At 56.1% G+C, this 20,843-nt stretch overlaps 1 protein-coding gene across 3 annotated transcripts in view; it reads left to right on the forward strand.

The window, feature by feature from the left end:
* FBXL18 (F-box and leucine rich repeat protein 18) overlaps positions 1-18,315 on the forward strand; it is a 31,211-nt gene extending 12,896 nt beyond the window's left edge. For all 3 annotated transcript variants that reach the window (XM_087817016.1, XM_016213650.2, XM_016213652.2), the window contains 2 exons: positions 1,776-1,994; positions 13,842-18,315. In XM_087817016.1, coding sequence (XP_087673142.1) covers positions 1,776-1,994; positions 13,842-13,998 — 376 coding nt within the window. In that variant the 3' untranslated portion in view covers positions 13,999-18,315. The remainder of the gene's footprint in view (positions 1-1,775; positions 1,995-13,841) is intronic.
* Positions 18,316-20,843: the final 2,528 nt, after the last annotated feature.

Genomic DNA, 20,843 nt, shown 5'->3' on the forward strand with positions numbered 1-20,843 from the left:
AACACAGTCTCACTCCCTGCCTACTACTTGGTTTGTAACCCAGGAGGTTGGAGTAAGGTCTTTGAGGATAGTGCAGACCTGCACTGCCACCTAGTGACCAAGGCACTAGCCTGTCCCTTCCTGCTGGCCTGCTCCAATCCTGCTCCAACCCCTCTCAGCCCTGCTCCATTGCAGCCTAGAGTCAGATCACCTTGCAGCTCGGCAGCACCCGCTCTGGAATGTTGACCCCTACGATGTTCCGCTCTCGGGTCTGCGGAGAGATGTTTACTTTAGGGGTTTTTCAAAGTTTGTTTTTAAAAGAACCAAATAGTGTGTTCAGGCATTTTCTTGAGGGAACAACCTCACAGCCAAAGTGGGGACAATACTCGCTTACTCTCTGGGCTCTGTAGACCTAGGTCACCACCTTCCCCTTTGTTGGCATGGGTTTGCATCTCAGAGACTCTGCTCTCTGCTCACGACTCTGAATTCCCAGTGTTTTCAGCATGAAACTCATTCACTGGAGTCCAGGGTCAGGCTCCATGTGTGATATGTGTCACTGATGGCAGTGGCTGCCTGGGCGGTTCTCTCCCTGCTGACCATGCCTGGGCAGCCCTGTTGGGCTTCCTTCCTGCACACCTGGGAGTGTTGGCTGTGAGGGGACACGAGGCTTTTCAAAATTGCACCCCAAAAGGACTCGTGCTTTCCCCCACAGTCTTAGTGTCAGGAACTTACTAGAATTTCTGCTTACATTTTACTAAGACAAAATTCAAACCCAGTCTCACTGGTGGCATTCCACTGACTGGTGGCTCCTGGGCAGGGTGGCTCAGAGTTAGACAGTCCAGCAAGGCAGGAGCTCCTGTGGGAGGCCTCTGGATGACCAAGTTCTGCCTCTGTTCTCACAGATCCAACTTTAACCCCTCCCTACCCTTGATGTGTGACTCATGCGTGTCCCCGGGTGTTGGGAGATGGAGACTGCAGTGCGAGACCTCTGCAGTTCTTGTTTGGGTTTGGGGACTGGAGGGGCGCCCGTTGACCGCGCCTTCCTTACCTGCATCCTGGTTGGGTTAGCCTCTCTCCTTGTGTCACTACATTCAGAGCTCCGGGGCTCTACCTCCACCTGGGGACTTGGGGGGCCCTGGACGGGACACTGTCCCCAGCCCAGACCCACTGCCTTCTGGGGGTGGGGGTGGGCATTTCTTGCTCATCCTGGGAGCTCCTCTCCTTTTATGAAGAGAGCTCAGAGCTGCAGACCACATTTCAGGGGCATCCCAAGGTGTCATCAGCCTGGCCTTGTCGGCTTATGCTGAAACAGGCCCAGTGGGGTTCCTTGGGGGTGTTGCATGCAGATGAAGGTATTGCCCTGACCCACCCCCAGGTGGAGGGTGAGGGGGTGTCTGCTTTGTGGGCAGGGCCATTGCCTGGAGAGACACTGTCCCAGGTCTGACACTGTTTTTACAGGGAGTGATTTGCACAGTGCCTGGGCCTTGGGGGTGGGGCGCAGTGTAGATAGCTGGATTTGCTTGGCTGGACTCTGGGGACGGACATTCAAAACGTTGAGGGAAGAGAACAGTGTCACCCCGACCTGTGGCAGTGTCCCCACAACTGGGGCTGTAGCCTGGCCAGCACTCACTGTCCTGTGCCTGGTATCAGGGTCGGTAGCTTGCTGGGGAGGCTGGGTCCCTACTATGCTTGGGGGCCCTAAACCAGGAGGCCCCGCTCACAGCGCATCTGTCTGGTCCACCAACAGCACAAGGCAGGTGTTCCCACGGGACTCACACCACCCTCTCTCCCCACAGGCTGGAGCAGCCCTACTTCAGCGCCAACGCCCAGTTCTTCCAGGCGCTGAGCCAGTGCTCCATGCTGCAGCGCCTGTGCTTGGTCTCCCGCAGTGGCACCCTCCAGCCCGAGGCTGTGCTGGCCTTCATGGCCCGCTGCCTGCACGTTGTCGTGTGCCACATGTTCACCGGGGAATCCCTTGCCACCTGCAAGAGCCTGCAGCAGACCCTCCTCCGAAGGTGAGTGGGATGGCTGGGCGGGGCTGCAGGTGCCAGGAGGCCTGGGCAGCAGCACCATCCCAGTGACCCGTCCCTGAACGGATCCTGGCTGCTGCTGTGCTCTCAGGCTTCATTGAATGAATGCCCCGCAACTATTTCCTGGAATTCGAAACCACCGAGCAGAGCCCTGGCTGGTTTGGCTCAGTGGTTAGAGTGTCGACCTGCAGACTGTAGGGTCCCAGATTCTATTCCAGCCAAGGACACGTACCTTGGTTGCAGGCTAGATCCCTGGCCTTGGTCTGGGTGCATGCGGGAGGCAACCAGTTGATGAGTCTCTCTCACATCGATGTCTCCCTCCCTCCCTCTCTTTCTCCCTTTTACTCTCTGAAAAGCAATGGAAAAAATATCCTTGGGTGAAAAGTAAAAAAAAAAAAGAAAGAACCCACTGGGCAGAGATGAAGTGTGAGCACAGGGTTAGTTTCCACTCACAGCAGGACCTCATCTCCCTGGGTGTTCTCTCTGCCACATGGTTCATTTCCTACAGTTGAAGCCCCCTCACCCCCAAGGGCAAAAGTATTCTCATCTTACAGCTTCCCGTAATGACACCTCCTGTGTCCCCATAGTGCGCTCATCAAAACGGGTGAGGGACGCAGTGCAGCTGTTCCACCTGGGACCTCAGGGTCGCCTCAGTGTCCTCACTGGTCGTTTCAGGGTTCCGTGCAGAGCCCCCAGGCTCCACTGTCATGCCTCCCTAGCCTTCAGCCTGTGCCTGTTTTCAGTCTCTCCTGGCCTTTCCTGACCTTGACACTTTTGAGGAGCAAAAGTGTCACTGGCTGGGTATTTGGTAGAATGTCCATCAGCTTGGGTTTGTCTGGTGTTTTTTCGGCCAGAAAACCACAGAGATGATACTGTGTCCTCCTTACTGTAGCATTTCAGGGACACATGGTATCCTGTCTTCTCGCTGCTGAGGTTAACCTTGACCGATGGGTTAAGGCGGTGCCTGCCAGGTTTCCCTGCTGTGAAGTCACTGTTCCCTTTCTAGGTAAGAAACAGCTTGTGGGGAGACAGTTTAAGAGTCTTCAGGTACCCCATTTCTCGTCAGGCTGCCCACCAGTTTTAGCACCCATTAGGGATCTCATAGCACTTAACACCGACGCCTGCCCGGTGATGGTTTTCTGTTTCCTTCGTTCCTTCTGCGGTTGACGGGAGCTCTGCTATGAGAAAGACCTGTCCCTTCTCCCACTTGTTCGTTCATTCATTCATTCATTCATTCAGATGTTTCTTATGGCATGGATCTTGAGCTTCTGTAGTGGATTTCAGATTGTTCCAGGTGTGGCCCATTCTTTCAGATCAGTTCCTGTGCCCTTTCTACCTGCCCCTTCCTATTTTGAGCACTTTCTTACTTTCAGTCACTACAGGACATGCCAAGGTCATCTGGTGTTTCCCCTGCCCCAGCCCTGGAATCAAGCATCTCCAAGGAAACCTGGTTCCTTGTGTGGGAGAGTAGCATTTAGAAACCAAGACCTGGGCATTAGGTGTGCTCGTTGCTACTGGGGTGTCCCCACCTCTAGGCCCTCTCCTGGACAGAGTAGGATATGGATCCATGTACCACACACACCTGTATTTATTTCCATATTACCCGTGTGTGTGTACATTGAAAACGAGCTCATACTGACACTCCGATTCCAGCCCAGCATCACAGGGTTCCTCATAGCCTGCCCCTTCCTGACGGTGACTTCTCCCTCCAACAGCGAACAGCCTGGCCCTGCCATCCACAGTACATTTGCTGATTTGTTTAGTCCTAGGGGATGTGTGAGGCAGTTTCAGAGTCACTAGCCCACTGCGCTATGACAGACAAACCTGGAAGATACTTGTGCCGCTCTTTGTCTTAGCCTCACAGCATCCAGTCAAAATACCACTTTCCCAGGTTCTCAGGAGTGTTCCTTGCCTCTTGCCGCATCCAGTGTGGCCTGTCACTCACATGTAATGCAGTAGGGTCTGCATTTGTCACCAGTAACATTCTTTACATTCACCCCACATCCTGTTTGGTTTATTTCTTTGTTTTTTCAGCATGTGAAGTTTTCTGTGGTTCTGAGTCAGCTCTGTAAAAGGGGTTCTGAGTCAGCTCTAAAAGCCCCTCCCCTTCCCTCCTCCACCCCCCTCTCCCCGTCACCAGTCACCAGTCTCCTTTGTCCTTTCTGCAGGTCTCTTGCAGAGGAGCACATCCATGGGTATTTTCTTCTACCTGCTTTTCATATGTGCTTTGGTTTTTCACTGAATAATAGATCTTGGAAACCACTCCTTCATGCAGCTCTCGCTCTTCTTCATAACAGCTCTGCATTCTTTTATTATTGTGGTAAAGTATAAATAACAAGATTTAACATTTTAACTGTTTTTAGAGTCCAGTTCAGTGGCAGTAAGCACATTCACATTGCTGTGCGGCCATCACCACCATCCATTCACAGACCGTCTCATCTTCCCAAACTGAGCTTCTGTCCCCATCAGACACGCACTCCCCACCGCGTCCCAGCCCTGAGAACCTCTGTTCCACTCTCGGTTTCTATGAATTGATGCAGAGATCTTTGAGCTCCAAAATTTTCATGTCTTTGGACTCTGTTTAGATTTGGTAGCGGTTACTTGGATGGTTGTGGGTAATGGCGGTGGATTTAAAAACAACTCTCCTCCCTGGGGGCTGCCTTTCCCCTCCAGACCCTCTGTGGGGGCCCTCTGTCAGGAACCCTGTGGAAGGTGTGCCCTCCTGCCTGCTGTTCCTGTAAACCAGGGCCTAGCTCCCCCTGGTGAGGGTGGCCTTTCCAGAGTTGGAGCTGGGACTTAGATGAGCACCCAGAATTGAACAGGTCAAGAGGAGTGAACTTGACCCAGGCAGAACTTGTCTGGGGGGGCCAAGCATTAGAGACAGTGTCTGAGGAAATGCCACAGTGCTCTAATAGAATGTGACTGAGAGGGTTGAAGCTTCCTCCGCCAGCTGTGACCCCACTGGTGGGGGAGATGACAGGGAGGAGAAGAGCCATCAGCCAGGTCTGCAGAATCAGGCCCAGTGGACGGCAGGCAGACTATATGTTGTTTTGTCTTTGTGGTTTGCTGCCGAATTTCCCAGGAGAAATCCTGGTGAAGGTTTTCCACTCCCTGGTTGTAAAAATAATATGTGTTGAGAATATTTCTAAAAACTTAGACTGTGCGTCAAGCTGTTTTTTGTTTTTTTTTTAACATATCTTTGTTGATTTTAGAGAGAGGAAGGGAGAGGGAGAGAGAGTTGAAACATCAGTGATGGGAGAGTCGTCATTGATCGGCTGCCTCCTGCACGCCCCCGACTAGGGATCGAGCCCCCAACCCGGGAATGCACCCTGACCGGGAATCGAACTGAGATCTCCTGGATCAAAGGTCGATGCCCAACCACTGAGCCCCGCCCGGCTGGCCGGCATGCTATTTTTAAGTGAAGGCTCCCCCTGGTTCCACCAACCAGAGGTCATCGTGACCAGCAGACTGGGATGTGGCTCTTCTATGGTTTTTGTAGTCTGATTTTTAAAATTTAATCATGCATTTTTGTGTCAATAAATAAAGCTCCTGATGATCTTTCTAAATACTGTTCGGCATCCATTGTGCGGGGGTCGTGGTGGCCTCTGGCCAGCAGACCTCTGATCATTGATCTCTTTCACTTTGGACCTGGTTCTCCAGCTGTGTAACCGAGAGGGGCTGGGTGGTGGAGGGGGCGCCCACTGCTCCCATCGTGCCCCCTCACCTCGGCATCCTTGTTCTGGGACATGGTGCCAATGCCTGCTGGGGTACTCAGTTGTCAGAGGGCTGGCTGGGGTACAGGCTGGGCAGCATCCAGTGCATGGGCTTCGGGAACCGGGGTGCAGCCACTCCACCCAGCGGTCTCCCCCTCCACCTGCTTTCTGTCCGCTGGGGGAGGCAAAGGCTGGCTTTCTCGGGTCCAGTTCTGTGGCCCCCATGTGTGCTCCTCCGGTAAGCACTGTGGATTCCGGGGTCCTGGCTAGCTTCTCTTCATCAAGCACCCCATCCGTGCGGGCACTGTACTGCCTCTGTTGTTCAGACCTTGCAAAAGCCCTATGAGGTACGTCCCATTAGCCCCAGTTTACAGGTGGGGACACCAAGGCTCTGCAAGGTGAGCAAATAGTGCATCCAGGGCCCCAGCACAGGAAGGACGGAGGGGAGAAGGGCACCCACACCCTCCAGGGGATCATGTGGGTGCTGGGCGGGGCTGTCCCCTGGCCCCCTGGTCCCGTGCCCCCCCCCCCCCCCCGTCCAGATGGAGGCTCACAGGCTATGGAATCTTCCATGTTCAGCAGGGCTGCGTTCAGACCTGGGGTCTGCCTTTCTCCCCAGCCCCAGAGGATGGAGAGACCTCTTGGTGTTCATCTGTGTGGACATCTTCCTAGTCCTTCCTAGGCCCACACTTCTCTGTGGTGCGGCCCTGCGCTGTGGGTCTGGGCCATCCAGAGAGGCCTCTCCTGGCTGGGAGGCAGGGACTCCAGGCACCTGTCTGCGTGGAGGGGACCTGCTGGCCTACCTACTGCTTTCAGGCCTAGCCCCCCCTGCTGCCCGCCCCTTAAGGCCTTTGCTGCTGTGCAGTGAGGTTCCCCCTGCTTTTCTGCGAGCGCCCAGCAGATGGTGCCGTGGCTCCCAGTAACTGCTCAACCTGAGCTGCTTTTTTGTCTTCTCTAGGTCTTCAGGCCACCAGGCCAGGAACGAGAAAAGCAAGAGGCTGGACTTTGCTGTCACTTCTTCTGATCCCTTTCTTTTTTCTCACCCTTTTCCCTGCCTCAGCCTCGAGCTCAGAGAACTATTGAGGGGGAGGAAGCACCTGGTCTATTTTGTTACCTGCTACTCACCTGTCTGGTGTTGAGGTGTCACCTGTTTCCCCCGATGAGCAGGGCTGATGTCGCATCTGCAGGGCTCTTGCTGGGGAAAATGTCGCCTCTTCACATGTGACCAGTCTTGGACCTGCAGTGGGTGGTCACTGACAGTCATTTCTTACTGTCGGGGCCTTTGCGGGTTTGACACAAGGACCTGCGACCCCAGCCCCACTGGGACCTGAGTTTGGGCCTCCAGCTCTTGAAGCGCTGGCCACAGGTGGCTGCTTCCTCAGGTGTAAGGCTTGGAGGTCGTCGTAACAATGGGGGGTGTCTAGCACGAAGCCCAGCACCCTGACCAGGATTTGCTCTCTTCCTACATCTAGGCTTTACTCTTTCAAGTTCGAACCTCTCTGCCTTTCTGTGGCAGTCAGCTGCCACTAGGTTCTGGAGCTGCTTTTCCTGCATCTCTCCCCCTCTGGGCCCTTCTGGAGGCTCTAGTGAGGGGGCTTGAGTTAGAGTTTGGGATAGTGCCATGGAGAGCAGCGACTCCTTGTGGGCACTGGAGTCTCTACACTCCACAGTCCTTGGGTTGGAGTGTTTGCCTCCAAGGACATCCTGCCCTTTCTGTTTCATTTCCTGTCTCCTAGAAGCTCTGAGTCCGTCCTGGCCACCTTAATAACGCATGGCCGCCCTGCTGGGCCAACACACCCCAGGGGCCATCTGGCCCCTGGTCGGCCTGCGGTGGAGGCTGTGTGCCCTCTGTCGTGGGACTGCCCTCTGATTCTTTTCTCTACGCTGTGCTCTGAGCCACCCTCTGCTGTTCACTTCCCATACAGTGCACTGGATGGGGAGAACCCTTTTGAGGGCATCTCACAGCTTTTGTGATTTCCTTTGAGTCTCTCACTCCTGAAAGTTCCCTGTGAGGCCTCGTGACATCTGAGGTTGGCTGAGGGCAGTGTCGGCACTCCAGGTCTCTTGGTTTCCTACAGAGTGACAACAGCCAACTTTGGTCTGTGTGGCATCCTGCTGAGGTCAGACCACATTACACCCTCAGGTCCCATGACCCGGCTCACATATGGCCTTTTCTTTTACTGGCTCTGTGACTTTGACCGAATCACTTCCCTCTCTGAGCTGAGTTTCCTGTCTGTAAAGTTGCAGCTGTCATTCCTGCCTCCCAGTGCTGCTGTCACCTTCTGGCGGTGGCATCTGCATTGACTCTGTACCAAACAATCACATGGTAGCAGTGCCTTCCCCTCTGCAGATGAGACAGCCAGCTTGGTGAGGCCATCCCGCAAGTAACTGGCTGTTCCACTACCCTTGACTGCCCCTCCATGGCCCACAGTGCCCTGTTCGAGTGGCAAAGGCACTGATTTCCCGGAAGCAGGATATGGGGCAGAGGGGCCTGTGCCCGACCCTTCTCTGTCTGTGGTTAGAGCCATCAAGGTAAGGATGTGCTGGTCCTGAGCATGATGGCATCCCGGTACCAGGGTCCATGGGGGGCCTTGTCCCTCCTGATTGCCGATGTGTCATCTGTCAGCCTGAGGGGCGTTGGGTTGGGGGTCGGGGTGGTGTAGTTTCCTTTCTCAGGAACGCGAGGCACCCCGTCTCCCCCCTTGTCTCTGCAGGCAGGTTCTGTTCTTCTTAAGTGTTTATTGTGGTAAATCAACTACAATGTAATAGTTATCATCTTAACCATTCACAAGTGGGTGGTTCAGTGGCTTTAAGTGTTGTGTACCCATCACCACTATCCACACCCAAAACGTCATTGTTCCAAAAAGAAACTCCACATGCACTAAACACTACCTCCCCACCTCTCTCCCCCGGGCTCCTGCTGCCTACCCTCTTCTTCCTGTCTGCGAACTTGACGCCTCTAGGGACCTCACAGAAGTGGAGTCACACAGTGTCTGTCCTTTCGTGACTGGCTTATTGCACTTAGTGTAACACCCTCAAGGCCCATCGTGGTATATAGCCTGTGTCGGCATTTCCTTTTTCTGGTTGAATATGTCATTGTATGGAAAGACCGATTTTGTTTGTCTGTTCTTGTTGATAGACACTATTGTTTTTAATTTGTATTTCTCTAAGTTGAATATTTGCGTGTTTTTACTTACTTTATTGTTCTTACTGTTATGGTTTTAATCCTCACATGAGGACATGCTTTTATTGATTTTAGAAAGAGAGGAACGGAGAAAGAAAGAGAAACATCAGTGTGAGAATGAAACATCAGTTGGCTGCCTCCTGCCCATGCCCCAATCAGGGCGAAACCTGGGATGTGCTCTGACTGGGAATCAAACCTGAGACCTTTCAGTGCACAGGATACGCTCCAATCAGCCGAGCCACACCCGCCAGGACAAATATCTGCATGTCTTTAAAAGTCATTTACAAAAAATGATAAACAGAAAAATCTGGGCGTCACATCACAGGCAAAGGTCTGATTCTATCATCAGCCTACACCTCAGTGAGGACAAACAGGAGCAAAGCCCGGGGCACTGGGCGGGCTGCACCTCAGTGAGGACTAGACGTCAAACAGCACAGAGGCCTTGGCTGCTGTGGCTCAGTAGTTGGACCATTGGCCACACACTGAAGGGTCTCAGATTCAATTCCGGTCAAGGGCATGGACCTGGGTTATGAAAGTTCACTCCCTGCCCCCTGTCAGAGTTCATGCGAGAGGCAGCCAGGCAACCATTCATTGCGTCTTTCTCACATCATGTTTCTCTCCCTCCCTCCCTCTCTGAAAAGTAATGGAAAAAATATCCTCAGGTGAGGATTAAAAAACAAAAACCAGGTACAAAGCCCAAGGGCACTGGGTAGGGCTACAGGTGACCCTTAGACCCAGGAGAAAACACAGTCTCATCTGTAACAAAAACAGGACAACCGGCCCTGAGAACAGTTCTGTTCCTAGAAGTGCAGAAGCAGGCGCTGGTCCCGCTGGTCCACCCGGGTAGAAGTGGCGCTGGGACCGCCCTCCCTTGGGGGGCAGTGGTGGATGGCACCAGGGGCTTCTAGGCAGGGCTGGTGTCTATCTCAGTGTGGGTGCTGGTCACACACATGTGCTCTGTCTGTGACGTTCATGGCACATGTTGCCCTTCAATGTGAAGTAGCAGCAGCCCCCTCCTGGCGAAGACCACATGTGTTAGTGGAGAAAGGGACAGGTTCTGTGGCTCTTGGCCACTGAGCCACCTCTGTGGAGGCTGAGCCTGCAGCAGATCTGAATTCACACCCTTGACCAACATGTTTCCCACCTCCAGGACCCGGTTCTCCCACAGGGTTCACCCACGGGGTTTGTGCAGTGAAGACTGCAGCTCTGTTGGCTTTAGCAGAAGACTGAAAATAGCCTTTGCCAGCATTGCTCAGTGGTTAGGGTGTTGGCCTGTGCACCAAGGAATCTCTGGTTCAGTTCCAGCCAAGGGCACGTACCTGGGTTGCAGGTTCAATCCCCGGCCCTGATCAGGGCACATGTGGGAAGCAACCAATCATTGTTTCTCTTTCTCCCTTTTCTCTCTCTCTCTCTCTCTCTCTCTCTCACCTACCAAGGCCCTCCCTTCCACTCTCTCTGAAAAGCAATGGAAAAAATATTCTTGGGTGAGGGTTAACAAAACAAAACAAAAAGACTGAAAATAACCCAGTGCTGGTCAGGGGGAGACTAGGAAAGAAATGGGAATACACACGCGGCGGATGGCACGCAGCTGATGAAATGATGAGACGCTCTTATGTCCTTGAAGAGAGGGCCTTTCATTGTAGAAAGCAAGGTGTGTTCAGAAACACAGGTGGGGAGTAACAGATTTGTTTGCCTTCGTATGTGTGAAGGGTTTCTGGGAGGACTCATGAAATGTATATTGTCGCCCCAGAGAGGCACTGGGGTGTCTGTTGGGAGGCGAAGGCAGGAAGCCCCAGGGACACCCCAGACCTACTCCCCTGCAGTCTAGTCGTGAGGGAAGCACAGTTGCTGATCAGGCTTTTCCAGTCCAGGAGCCTGTGGCTCATGTTACCGCCTAGTGGTCCTGGCCGGTGGGACCTGTGGACGCTACAGCGGGGTGATGACAGCTGGCTTGGAGGGTTTCAATCCCGGGGTCCTCCCCACCCCATCCTCTGTACAAGGACAGAGGAAGCCCCGCTGCCCTTCCTGGGCGAGGCAGATTTTGGGCAGAGCCCAGTCAGGGCAGACTCCAGGTGGGCTCTGTGTGTCCGCAGGCTTGGCGGGAGCTTGGGGCCACCACCTCCCGAGGCAGCACCCCATGGCGTTCTGTGAGCCCTGGTGGATGGCTCGGTAAGCTGCAGGCTGGCTGTGGGGTTCTCAGCCACCATCTCCCTCGGTGCTTCTTGACTGTAGTTGTTACAGCTCGAGTGACTTTTATAAAATATCTTATTACTTTGGCTTCTCTATAAGGCCTTTACTTGGGGGGAGGAGGCTGTCAACTTTAATTTTGTTTCTAGTTTCTCAGGCAAAGAAACAAAGCCAGCAGGTGTTTTTTAGGTAAAAAGTCTCTTCTGCTTCCTGGAGTGCTCAGAGCAGGCTGCTAACGGCTGGGTGTTGGATCTTTAAGGGTCCTTGGTGTGTGTTTCAGGCCTCTGCCCTGCGGGGATCCCTTGCAACCGTTGTAAATTTCAGAGTTCCTGTCACTCTTCTCAGGGTGTCTCTCTGAGAGCCCTAGTGGATGCCCTCAGATCTTCCTCAAGGGGCAGGCCTCTCTGCCCAGATCCACGGTGAGCCCTGGGTGACCTGCTCCTCAGGGTCTCCACTTGCTCCTCAGCTATTCCTTCTTGCTGCCTCGCATGGGAGCCAGGCGGCTGAGCTCGTGGGTGCTGGGTGTCAGAATCAGATGGCAGGCCCTGCATGTAGGCTTAGTGCCTGGTTTCTGTAGACCTGGCCTCTTTGGTCCCTAAGTGACGACCCTAGGAGCATAGTTCCAGAGTGGCCATGGCTCCTGCCTAGTGCACCTCTCAAACCAGCTGAGGGTGGAGCTGGGCCTGGGGAATGCAACAGGAGGCCTCTGCGGGGCGAACCCGTCTGCTCACAGGCCTGGCCTTTGTCCCGGTGACTCCAGACCAGAGGCTGTTAGAGATGTGATCAGCTCCGGTCAGGGGAGAGGTCCTGAGGGGGGACCTGTCCTGCCCTCACTCACCAGTCAGCCTGGCTTCTAAACGAGTTTTGCTTTATCTCATCAAATCTCTTTACTTAAACCTCAAACTACACTTGAGTCACACACAAGCATATTATAACATGTACTCAAGTCATACAGCCGAGTACACGGAGCACATGACCCCCCACATGCCTGCTCTGCCAGGAGCACGCCTCCATCCCAGAAGGCGCCCCAGCCCTGCACTTGGAAGTGAGCAGTTTCTTTCTCTGCACTTGCCATCTCTCACTTTCTTGTCACCAGCTCCAGGCCTCACTCCGTGCAAGGCCCCCCTCCGCGTGGGGACAGGGAGGGTCTAGCGGAGAGTGTAGCAGGCAGCTCCTTGAGGACCAGAGATGGGCTTTACAGAAAGAGGACTGAGTGTGCGCACTGGAGGTCTGCCCCAGTCCAGGTTAAGCCAGGTGCAAACTGAAGGGAAGGCCTTCAGAGGGAAGTGGTTTAATCCTGGTGGTGGCGCCTGCACCCACTGCCCTCCTGTTCAGTCTCTTCGGCCACCTGGAGCGCCCGGGGCTGCATGGGGGAGGAGCCGCAGCGGCTGCATTCCTGGCTTTTGCCGAGAAATCCGTCCCCTTCAGCAAACTGACAGCTCATTACAGCCCCGGGAGGGAGGGCGGGAGGCTGGCCGAGCGTCTGCACGCACCTTCTGAGAGTACTTTGTTTCAAGTCCAGTCATTGGCGCGGGGGTGTGCAGGCAAGGACTTGTCGCAGGTTCACGGTCACCAGCGGTGCCCCCGAGCAGACACTGTGCACAGAACCAGTGCACAGAACTGGGAGGCATTTCCTCTGCGTCTTTATTTCCTCAGCGTCTTTAAAACATCAGGTTTTACGAGTGCTTTCCTGCATCCACTTTACATGAGTCGTTATTCCAGTGCTGGGGGCCTCGAGGAGAGGCCAGGACCAGGTTTCCTCCTTCCTTTAAACAGGCACTGGGTGGGCGACTTGCTCTAGTTTTGGCAAATGCCCAGGTTCCCTATTGTGTGGCTCTGAGATTCTGGGTGTCTTATGTCTTGTTCTGGGGGTTTTCTCCATTCCTCCCTCTCCTTGAACTCCAGGTGGCACTTGATTTTGTCTCCAGGCGTGTGGGCCAGTCCCAATCTGACAGGGGCAGGGCCACTCTGCTGTTGACCAGCTGAGGACTGTGGCCCAGGTGTTGCCTTCCCAAACCCTACTTCCTCAGGTGGGAAGGGGATGGTCACTGCGCTGGCCAGCTGCATGCGGTCTCAGGGAGGGCGACACACAACGTCCGCTGGCCCTGAGCACAGTGCCTGGCCTGGCCACGGCTCCATGGAGATTGTACGCTTGTGCTTTTTGTCCACTGCAGGGAGGGGATCCTGTGGGTACAGCACAGGGAGGTGATGTGACAGCTGCTTGTCACATGTTCAGGCCATGGCTCTGGCTCCCAGCAGCTGCCTTGGTTTCCTTTCCTGGCAGACTTTGCTGCCTCACCTGACCAAGGAGTTTGTACCCCTCCAGGGTGGCCTGTGGGCGTTGGACCCTTTTCTCTACCCCCCTGTGGGTGCTGCTGTTGGTTCTGCAGCTCCTTGTGCAACACCCCCACCCCTGCTCCAGGATACCTGCCACCCTCTGCCCAGGAATGCGAGGCTGTTCCTACAGGCTGGCCTTAATTGGCCTCCATTCCTCTGCCTGACGCCCAGTGGGTGCCTCCTCAGTGCCCAGACGGAAGTGTGACAACATCCCCCATAGGCAAGGCTCCCTCTGTCAGCCCCGCCCCTCCAGGCCTCTCTTCCAGCCCCAGCGGGAAGGGCTCCCCAGGCACATCTTTGCAGCAGCTGGGGAGTCAAGTCGGGTAGACACACTTGAGCTGCAGCTGGGACAGGCAGTTCCCCTGTATGTGGCCCCGTGGCCCTGCTAACCTTAGCTTGCCTCTGGTTCAGTTTCCAGGCTGAGCGGCCCGCGCTGAACGTTGTCATCTTCCCCCTGCTCCACGAGGGCCTGACTGATGTCATCCGGGACGTCCCCATGGTGCACCTGGACGAGATCACCTTATTTAAAAGCAGAGTGGCCGAGGAGCCGCCAAACCTGTGGTGGTGATGGGGATGCTAGCACAGGCGAAGTTGTTCCCGTGGCCGAGTCCCCCACTGCTGCTCGTGGTTTTCATGGCTGAGGAAGCAGGACTGCTCGATGGGCATGTGGTGCCTGGGCCGCCACCGATGCTTACTGCCTGTCTGTACACCCCGGGTTGCCTGCCAGACAGTGGGATCCCTGGGTGAGTCACAAGAGGAAGGGACACCTCTCCCTGACCCTCCTGTGCCCATCCGGCCCTCAGGGGCTCCCAATGCTTCCTCTTGCTTTCTCCTGTGAGGACTTATTGCTCCATGAATTTGAGCTGTGATGGTGTGAGGACAGGTGGGAAGAGCCAGCGGTCAGTGACTGTCAGGCCTGGCCGTGGGCATTTTCCAACTGAGACACGGACTATGGCTCCCTGACTCCTTGGGGCTCTGACCAGTCTCCAGAGCACCAAGTGGTCCCAGTGCTGCCCCCTCACTTCAACCCCTAAGGGTATCCCTCTGCTCCTGTGTTCCTGGTCACCTGCCACTGGGTTACTTGGAGGAGTGGCCTGAGGCCCAGGGATGGGATGATCACGCCCACCCTGTGAGATGAGCCCTGCCCCCAGGTCAGCTGTGAGCTGGACAGCGAGGAGCTTGCAGGTTTGGGGCTGTAGGTGTGGGGCTCTCTTGCCCAGTAAGACACGTTTCAACCAGTGTGTTTCCAACCAGATCAGGGCCAGTGCCGGGCAGGGCCCCCTGGGGCTGGGATGCTGGGCAGGGCCCCTTGGGGCAGGGATTGTCAGCCAGGGCCCAGGAGGAGGCCTCCCTGGTGGCCCACATTCAACGCTGGAGACTGCAGTTCCCTGGGGAGGCCTGTGTTTCTCGGGAAACAGATGTGTGTGGCTTCATTAGAAAAACTTGAGAGGATGCTGAAGGCTAGAGTAGTGGTCAGATTACCCCGTTTCAGATAACTTTACTTAGCACTTTAAAAATTTCCAACGCAGCTATTCCAAAAATGAGGACCGACCTCCCAGTGGGCAGGACCTCCCCGTGTCCAGCCGCCGCCTCTGCCTTTTCAACCTCGAGAGCCTCCTGCACTGGGCATCGTTGGGTGGCTCCCCAGGTTGGGCTTGACTCACCCCACCTCCATCTCCCTCTTGGCTGGGGGTGCAGAGCCCACAAGGCCCTGTCCCCACTCCAGCTGCCCATCCTGGCTCTCAGCTCGGCTGTCTTCCTACTCCGTTTCTATGGTGACAGTCACCCCCACTCCATGTAGTGCATCCTCTGGTTTACCTGCTGTTAAAGTAACAGGGACCTTGCCCTTTGGCATCTTCCCATGACTGTCCCTGGGATCTTGAAGGGCAAACAGTTCAGCAGCCCCCACCCTGCTGGGTGAGGGGGTCCAGGAGGCCTTCTGATGGCTGCTGCAGGAGGCGGGTAGTCCTGGCCTGGGGGCCCACAGGCTCCTGTGCTGATTCTCCCTCAGCGCATTGTGTCTGGCAGCCTGGCCCCCAGCAGCTCCAGTCTGCTCTGCCTGCCTGCCCTGACCAAGTGGATGGCGTGTTTGCACACATGGAGCTGGGATGAGAGCTCACCTCCTCCACTCTGGTTTTCCTGCCGTGGGGGCAGCCATCTCTGGAGCACAGGGTGCTCCCCATCCTAGGCTGCAGCTGAGGGCTCGTTGTCTCCAGGTGAGTGCCCTACAGCAGGCCCCACCAGACCTGCAGCCTCCACCTTGGAGTCCTGACTCAGCCTGAGAGCTACAACTGGGTCTTGTCTCTTCCTGGCCTCAAAGGATACAGGGCAGGCTCTCCTGGGCCCCAGAGAGGAGGGCCAACGTCCCTGTTAGGACCACATTGCCATAGATGAAGGTCTGAGAGGTGGGGGGGGCTGGGTGTTTTTTTTAGGTGGCCCTAGAGACCACCAAGCGAGGATGATCAGAAGGATGGGACACAGCCTAGGAGGAAGGCAGGTGGCCTGGCTGTCTCTGGGACCCCCATGGGCTAGGCCTTCCCTCCTCCTCCAGCCCCAGGTGTCTCTGGGTGCCCTTCTTTCATCCAGAGGCCCTGGGCTCAGGTGGGAGAGTGACCTTCCCACCGGGAATGGATCCAGAGGCTGCGGTTGTGTTTTCACGCTCTCTCGCCTGCATGGGCTGTTCTCATGAGCAAGCACTTTTACCCAGTAGCGTCATTTATGCCGACAAATGCTGGGAGGGGCTGCTCCCGGGAGGCTGGGGCACGAGCTGCCTTGGGAAGTAGGAAACCTGTGCTCTCAGTGTTCCCTGCAACCATCCTTTCACTTGGAGCAAGACTGTGCCGCTCCTGCACTGAGACAGGATTCAGCAGATGTTAATAATGGGCTTATTCTCGCTAAGTGCTATTTTGGCACCAGTGTTAATTGCAATTTATATTCTGCAGCATTTTACGCTGGGAAAAGAACCCACCCTAATGGTCCCCAGTTGGCAGGACCGGGCTGTTAAGCAGCAGACCATATGCTGCCTGCTGAGAGGGGCCTGGTCAACACTGGCCCATGTGCACGTGTTTGTGCGCGGTGTGCTTGTATGTCTGTGCATACACCTCTATGTGTAGTCTGCAGTTTACGTGTGCATGGCGTGTGCGTGTGCATATGTGTGTGCCCAGCTGTCTGTGTGTGATCAGGTATCTGCATGTATGCACATGTGTGCATCGTGTGTGTGTGAGAGAGAGGGCGACTGGGGGAGAGGGAAGAGGAAGGCAGGATCTGGCATTTATCCTTTTGTTAAAAGAGAAACCCCCCACCCCCCAGCTGCCCTCTTGCCCACCACACTAGCTGCAGGTGCTCCCAGGGAGGCAGCCTGAGCCTGCGGGACGCAGAGACCGAGGAGCCTGTTCCAGCCCCAGGAGCTGACTGGGGACACTCCACTCCATACAGCCGGGATTCTCTCCCTGCCTCTCAGCTGCCCTTCTGAAGTTCCAGGGTCCTTTCTGTGCCAGGACTCCGAGGGAGGGCCGTGTGTGCTTGTGGTGGGAAGGCGGGTCTGTGGGCACCCTGGCTGGGGGAGGGGGCAGCTCTGCAGCCTGGACACTGAGGGCCACACTCCCTTAATCGGCCGAGGGGACAGAAGTGTGGAGGTCTGGGCTGGAAAGGCTGGGTGGAGGCGTGGGGCCTTTGGAGGGTCTGAAACCAGCACACTCGGTCCTGGCAGTGCCCATGCCCTTGAGTCCATGCCAAGGAGGCCCCTGCCTGATGGACGACCCCCCTGGGGTACTCGGTGGCACTGGGGCAGCAGCAGCCCCTGCTGCCTTTTGCCTCATTGGCCCCTTTACCAGGATTTGAGAATTGCTGAGACCTTATAAGAAAAAGTAAGCTGGCAGATGCGGAGGAAGCAGGGCGGTCGGCAGCAGGTTCCAGCCCCTTCAGCCCTAGAGCCCCATGTGAGGTGAAGGAGCCCTGAATGGGGCGCGGGCGCGGGAGTTCTCAGGCCTCACTCGAGTCCCCGCCTTCCCTGGACAGGAAAGGGACAGGATTGTCAGGGAGGGGCTCGGGGCCCTCTGAGGGTCACCAGTCCCATTTGCACGGGGACACAGGATTGTAATTAGAAGTGTCCAGGTCTGCTGGGCACGGTGAACAAATACGACACTTAAAAAACATCTGGGGCTCTGATACAGGCGACCGGTGTTACCTAAATGTTGTCTAACGACTCCACTTTCTAAAGCTCTTTCCCAAGCCACTCAAAGGTGCGGTTTGTCTTACTATCACAGGGTCAGGGCACCTGCCATGCTCTGCCCCCGGCCCAGTGGACCTGGGGATGTGGTGACCACGGGCTGCTTGGTGGCCAAGCTTGGTCACAGAGCTGAGGCCAGGGCCTGGCAGAGCAGGTCCGAGGGAGGTGCTGCTGTGCTGACCCTGACGCGGCGGCGACTTCCATGGTCCCCAGGTGAGCCGAGGCCCCCTGCTGTGTTCACCCAGCAGGTGTGTGCACACATGGCTGTGCACGCTACACGTGACACCACCAGTTCCTCGGTGGCCTTTCCAGCACCAGCCATCCCTCCAGCCGCTGCCTGTCCAAGTGTGACTCTGACCAGAAACAGTTGAGCCCAGCGTGTTTCTAAGGGGGTCGTGGGGTTAGCTGCTGAGGGTCTCACGGTTTGTGTGTGACCAGGTGCTAAATGACCCAATGCGTGTCACCTGCCTTTCAATAACAGACCATGTTCGTCTGGTGGTGCCTGCTCCTAGTTGTGTGCAAACTACATTTTGAGTGGGTATTTTCCTGTAAACTTGTGGCATGTGAAACGTTTCCAATAAAGTGGACAAGATTTAGAAAACCAGGCAGCTGTGTGGTCCTTCCAGCAGGGGCACTACCCACCTCTCCCTGGTGACCCTGTCCTCAGCCCCTGAGGGTGGCAGAGGCATGCCTGCCACCCACTGCTGTTCACATGTTGAGGACAGGGGCCTTGCTTGGGATCAGGGATACCTGGTAAGACCCACAGAGGGGAGCAGACACTGCCCGGGTTGCGGGCTCAGTCCCCAGTAGGGGCCTTGCAGGAGGTAGCTGATCAATGACTCATCATTGATGTTTCTTTTTTTTCTTAATATGTTTGTTTTTATTTTAGAGAGGAAGGGAGAGGGAGAGAGAGAGAGATAGAGACATCTGGGGATCGAGCCCAAAACCCAGGCATGTGCCCTGACCGGGAATCGAACCATGGTCTCCTGGTTCATAGGTCATTGCTCAACTGCTGAGCCACACAGGCTGGGCGAGAATGAACAGCTTTGTCACCAGGAGCTCTGAACAGGACTTTCTCGTTTCCCGTGTCCCTCTCCTGACGGCCGGGGACAGCACCCGAATGCCAGCCTTTCAGAGTGGAAGGAGTGAGGCCCAAGGCCCGGCTGCCTTCAGGGCCGCACCCCAGGGAGTTGGTCGGTCGGTCGGTCAGTCGGTTAGCTGGTTAGGGTCTCTCAGCCACAGAGCCCAGGCCAGAGGACGGCGGGTTCAGGGAAGGCGCCCCCCTCCACGTTTCCCATGAGATTTGCTGCCGCAGCCTCGCCAAGAAGTTGCTAGAAGTGAATTTCGCCTCCCTCCCCCTGGTTTCAAGGCGGCACACGGCGAAGCCAGTGGCAGTCTGTGGAGAGGACAGACCACCTGCCCCTCGAGGAAGGAGAGGGGTCCTCCCCCGGCAGCGTGGACGGACAGTGTGGGCACAGCACATGCAGATGGGACGCCAGCCGGACCGTCCACCTGCGCCTGCCGGTGAGGCCTCCCCCGGCGGCCGGAGCTGGGCTCTGACCAACCTGCAGGGCGGCCCCGCCCGGGGAGCTGGGCTCTACCGCTGACCCCCCAAGATACGCGCCCTCAGCCACCCCGGGGCCTCGCGCTCAGCACGCAGCCAGCACACTCCCCCTCAGGTTCACCGACTCACAGGCACTCGTGCGCACACCTGACAGCCCCGCACACCCGCACGCGCGCACGTGCATACTCCGATCACACAGTCAGTCCCGCCCATCCTCACAAGCACAAGCGTGGATTCACCCCCCACACACACACCCCATCCGCCTGATCCACACGCAGGTGCACACACTGCCATTCACAAACTCACACACTCCTGCATTCACGCCACCCTCACACCAACACATGTTCACACACACGCATGTAACATGCACCCACATAAAGGCGCTGGATTAATTTTACACACCAGTTAGTTAACCAATTCAGTGACAGGTAAGCTTTTCCGCCCTGGCTGGTTTGGCTCAAGGGTTAGAGCGTCAGCCTGTGGACTGACGGGTCCTGGGTTCGATTCCAGTCCAGGGCACGTACCTGGGTTCAGGCTCGATCCCCAGCCCCGGTCAGGGGCGCGTGTGGGAGGCAGCCAATGCCTGCGTCTCACGTCGCTGTTTCTCCCACTCTCTCTAAAAAGCAATGGAAAAAACATCCTCGGGTGAGGGTTAAAAAATAAATAAATAAAGGTGAGCTTTTCCATCGCGTCCATCCCAGGAAACGGGAACAATCCGGAGAGCCCCGGGGGAGAGAAACCGGCCGCGTTCAGCCGAGCAGCCTGGCGGCGTTTAGCCCCTGCCCTCTGCGCCGGTTCGCGCGTTTGAAACGTGCCCGTCGCTGTGGTCATCCGACTTCGGGCTGCTGGACACCCGCTGCCACGGCAGCCTGGCCGCGCCCTCCACACTCCTCGCTTCAACGAGGCGGCGTCGCTGTCACCCCCCCATGTGGGACAGTTAGCTCCTCTCAGTGGCCTTCCCGGAAAGCCGGCCCTCGTGGGGTGCTGGGTCTGGTCGGTCGGCTGTTTCCCTGAGACTGGGCAGTGAGGTTCTGGGTGTGGGCTGCCTTCTTCCAGGCTGGCCGGGCCCTCGGAGCTGCAGTCCGCGTGTGGGGCTCCCGCGGCTTTTGAGGCTTGCGCCCCTCTCTTTTCTGCAGCCTGCTTCCGAGAGCCTGGGAGAGCAGCGCACGGCCTGCGTTTCGCTGGCTGGCCCGGGGGCCGTCAGCGCGGCTGTGGTTCCCGCAAACTGGCAGCCGGATCCGGAGGTTTGATCGGACTTGGGTTTCAGCTCTCATTTTTTAAAGTATTTTATTTATGTATTAATTTTAGAGAGAGAGGAAGGGAAAGGGAGAAAGAGAAACACTGATGTGTTGTTCCAGTTTTTTATGCAGTCGGTCAATTCCTGTATGTGCCCTGACTGGGAATTGAACCCACAACCCTGGCATAGCAGGAGGACAGCCTAACCACTGAGCTACACTGGCCAGGGCCCAGCCTTTATTTTTATTTTTATTTTTTAAAATATATCTTACTGCCCAGCCGGACGTGGCTCAGCGGTTGAGCATCGACCTAGGATCCAGGCGATCAGGGTTCGATTCCCGGTCAGGGCGCATGCCCAGGTTGTGGGCTCAATCCCCAGTCGGGG

Source organism: Miniopterus natalensis, chromosome 4, assembly GCF_054644295.1.
Source record: "Miniopterus natalensis isolate mMinNat1 chromosome 4, mMinNat1.hap1, whole genome shotgun sequence".
Lineage (NCBI taxonomy): Eukaryota > Metazoa > Chordata > Mammalia > Chiroptera > Miniopteridae > Miniopterus > Miniopterus natalensis.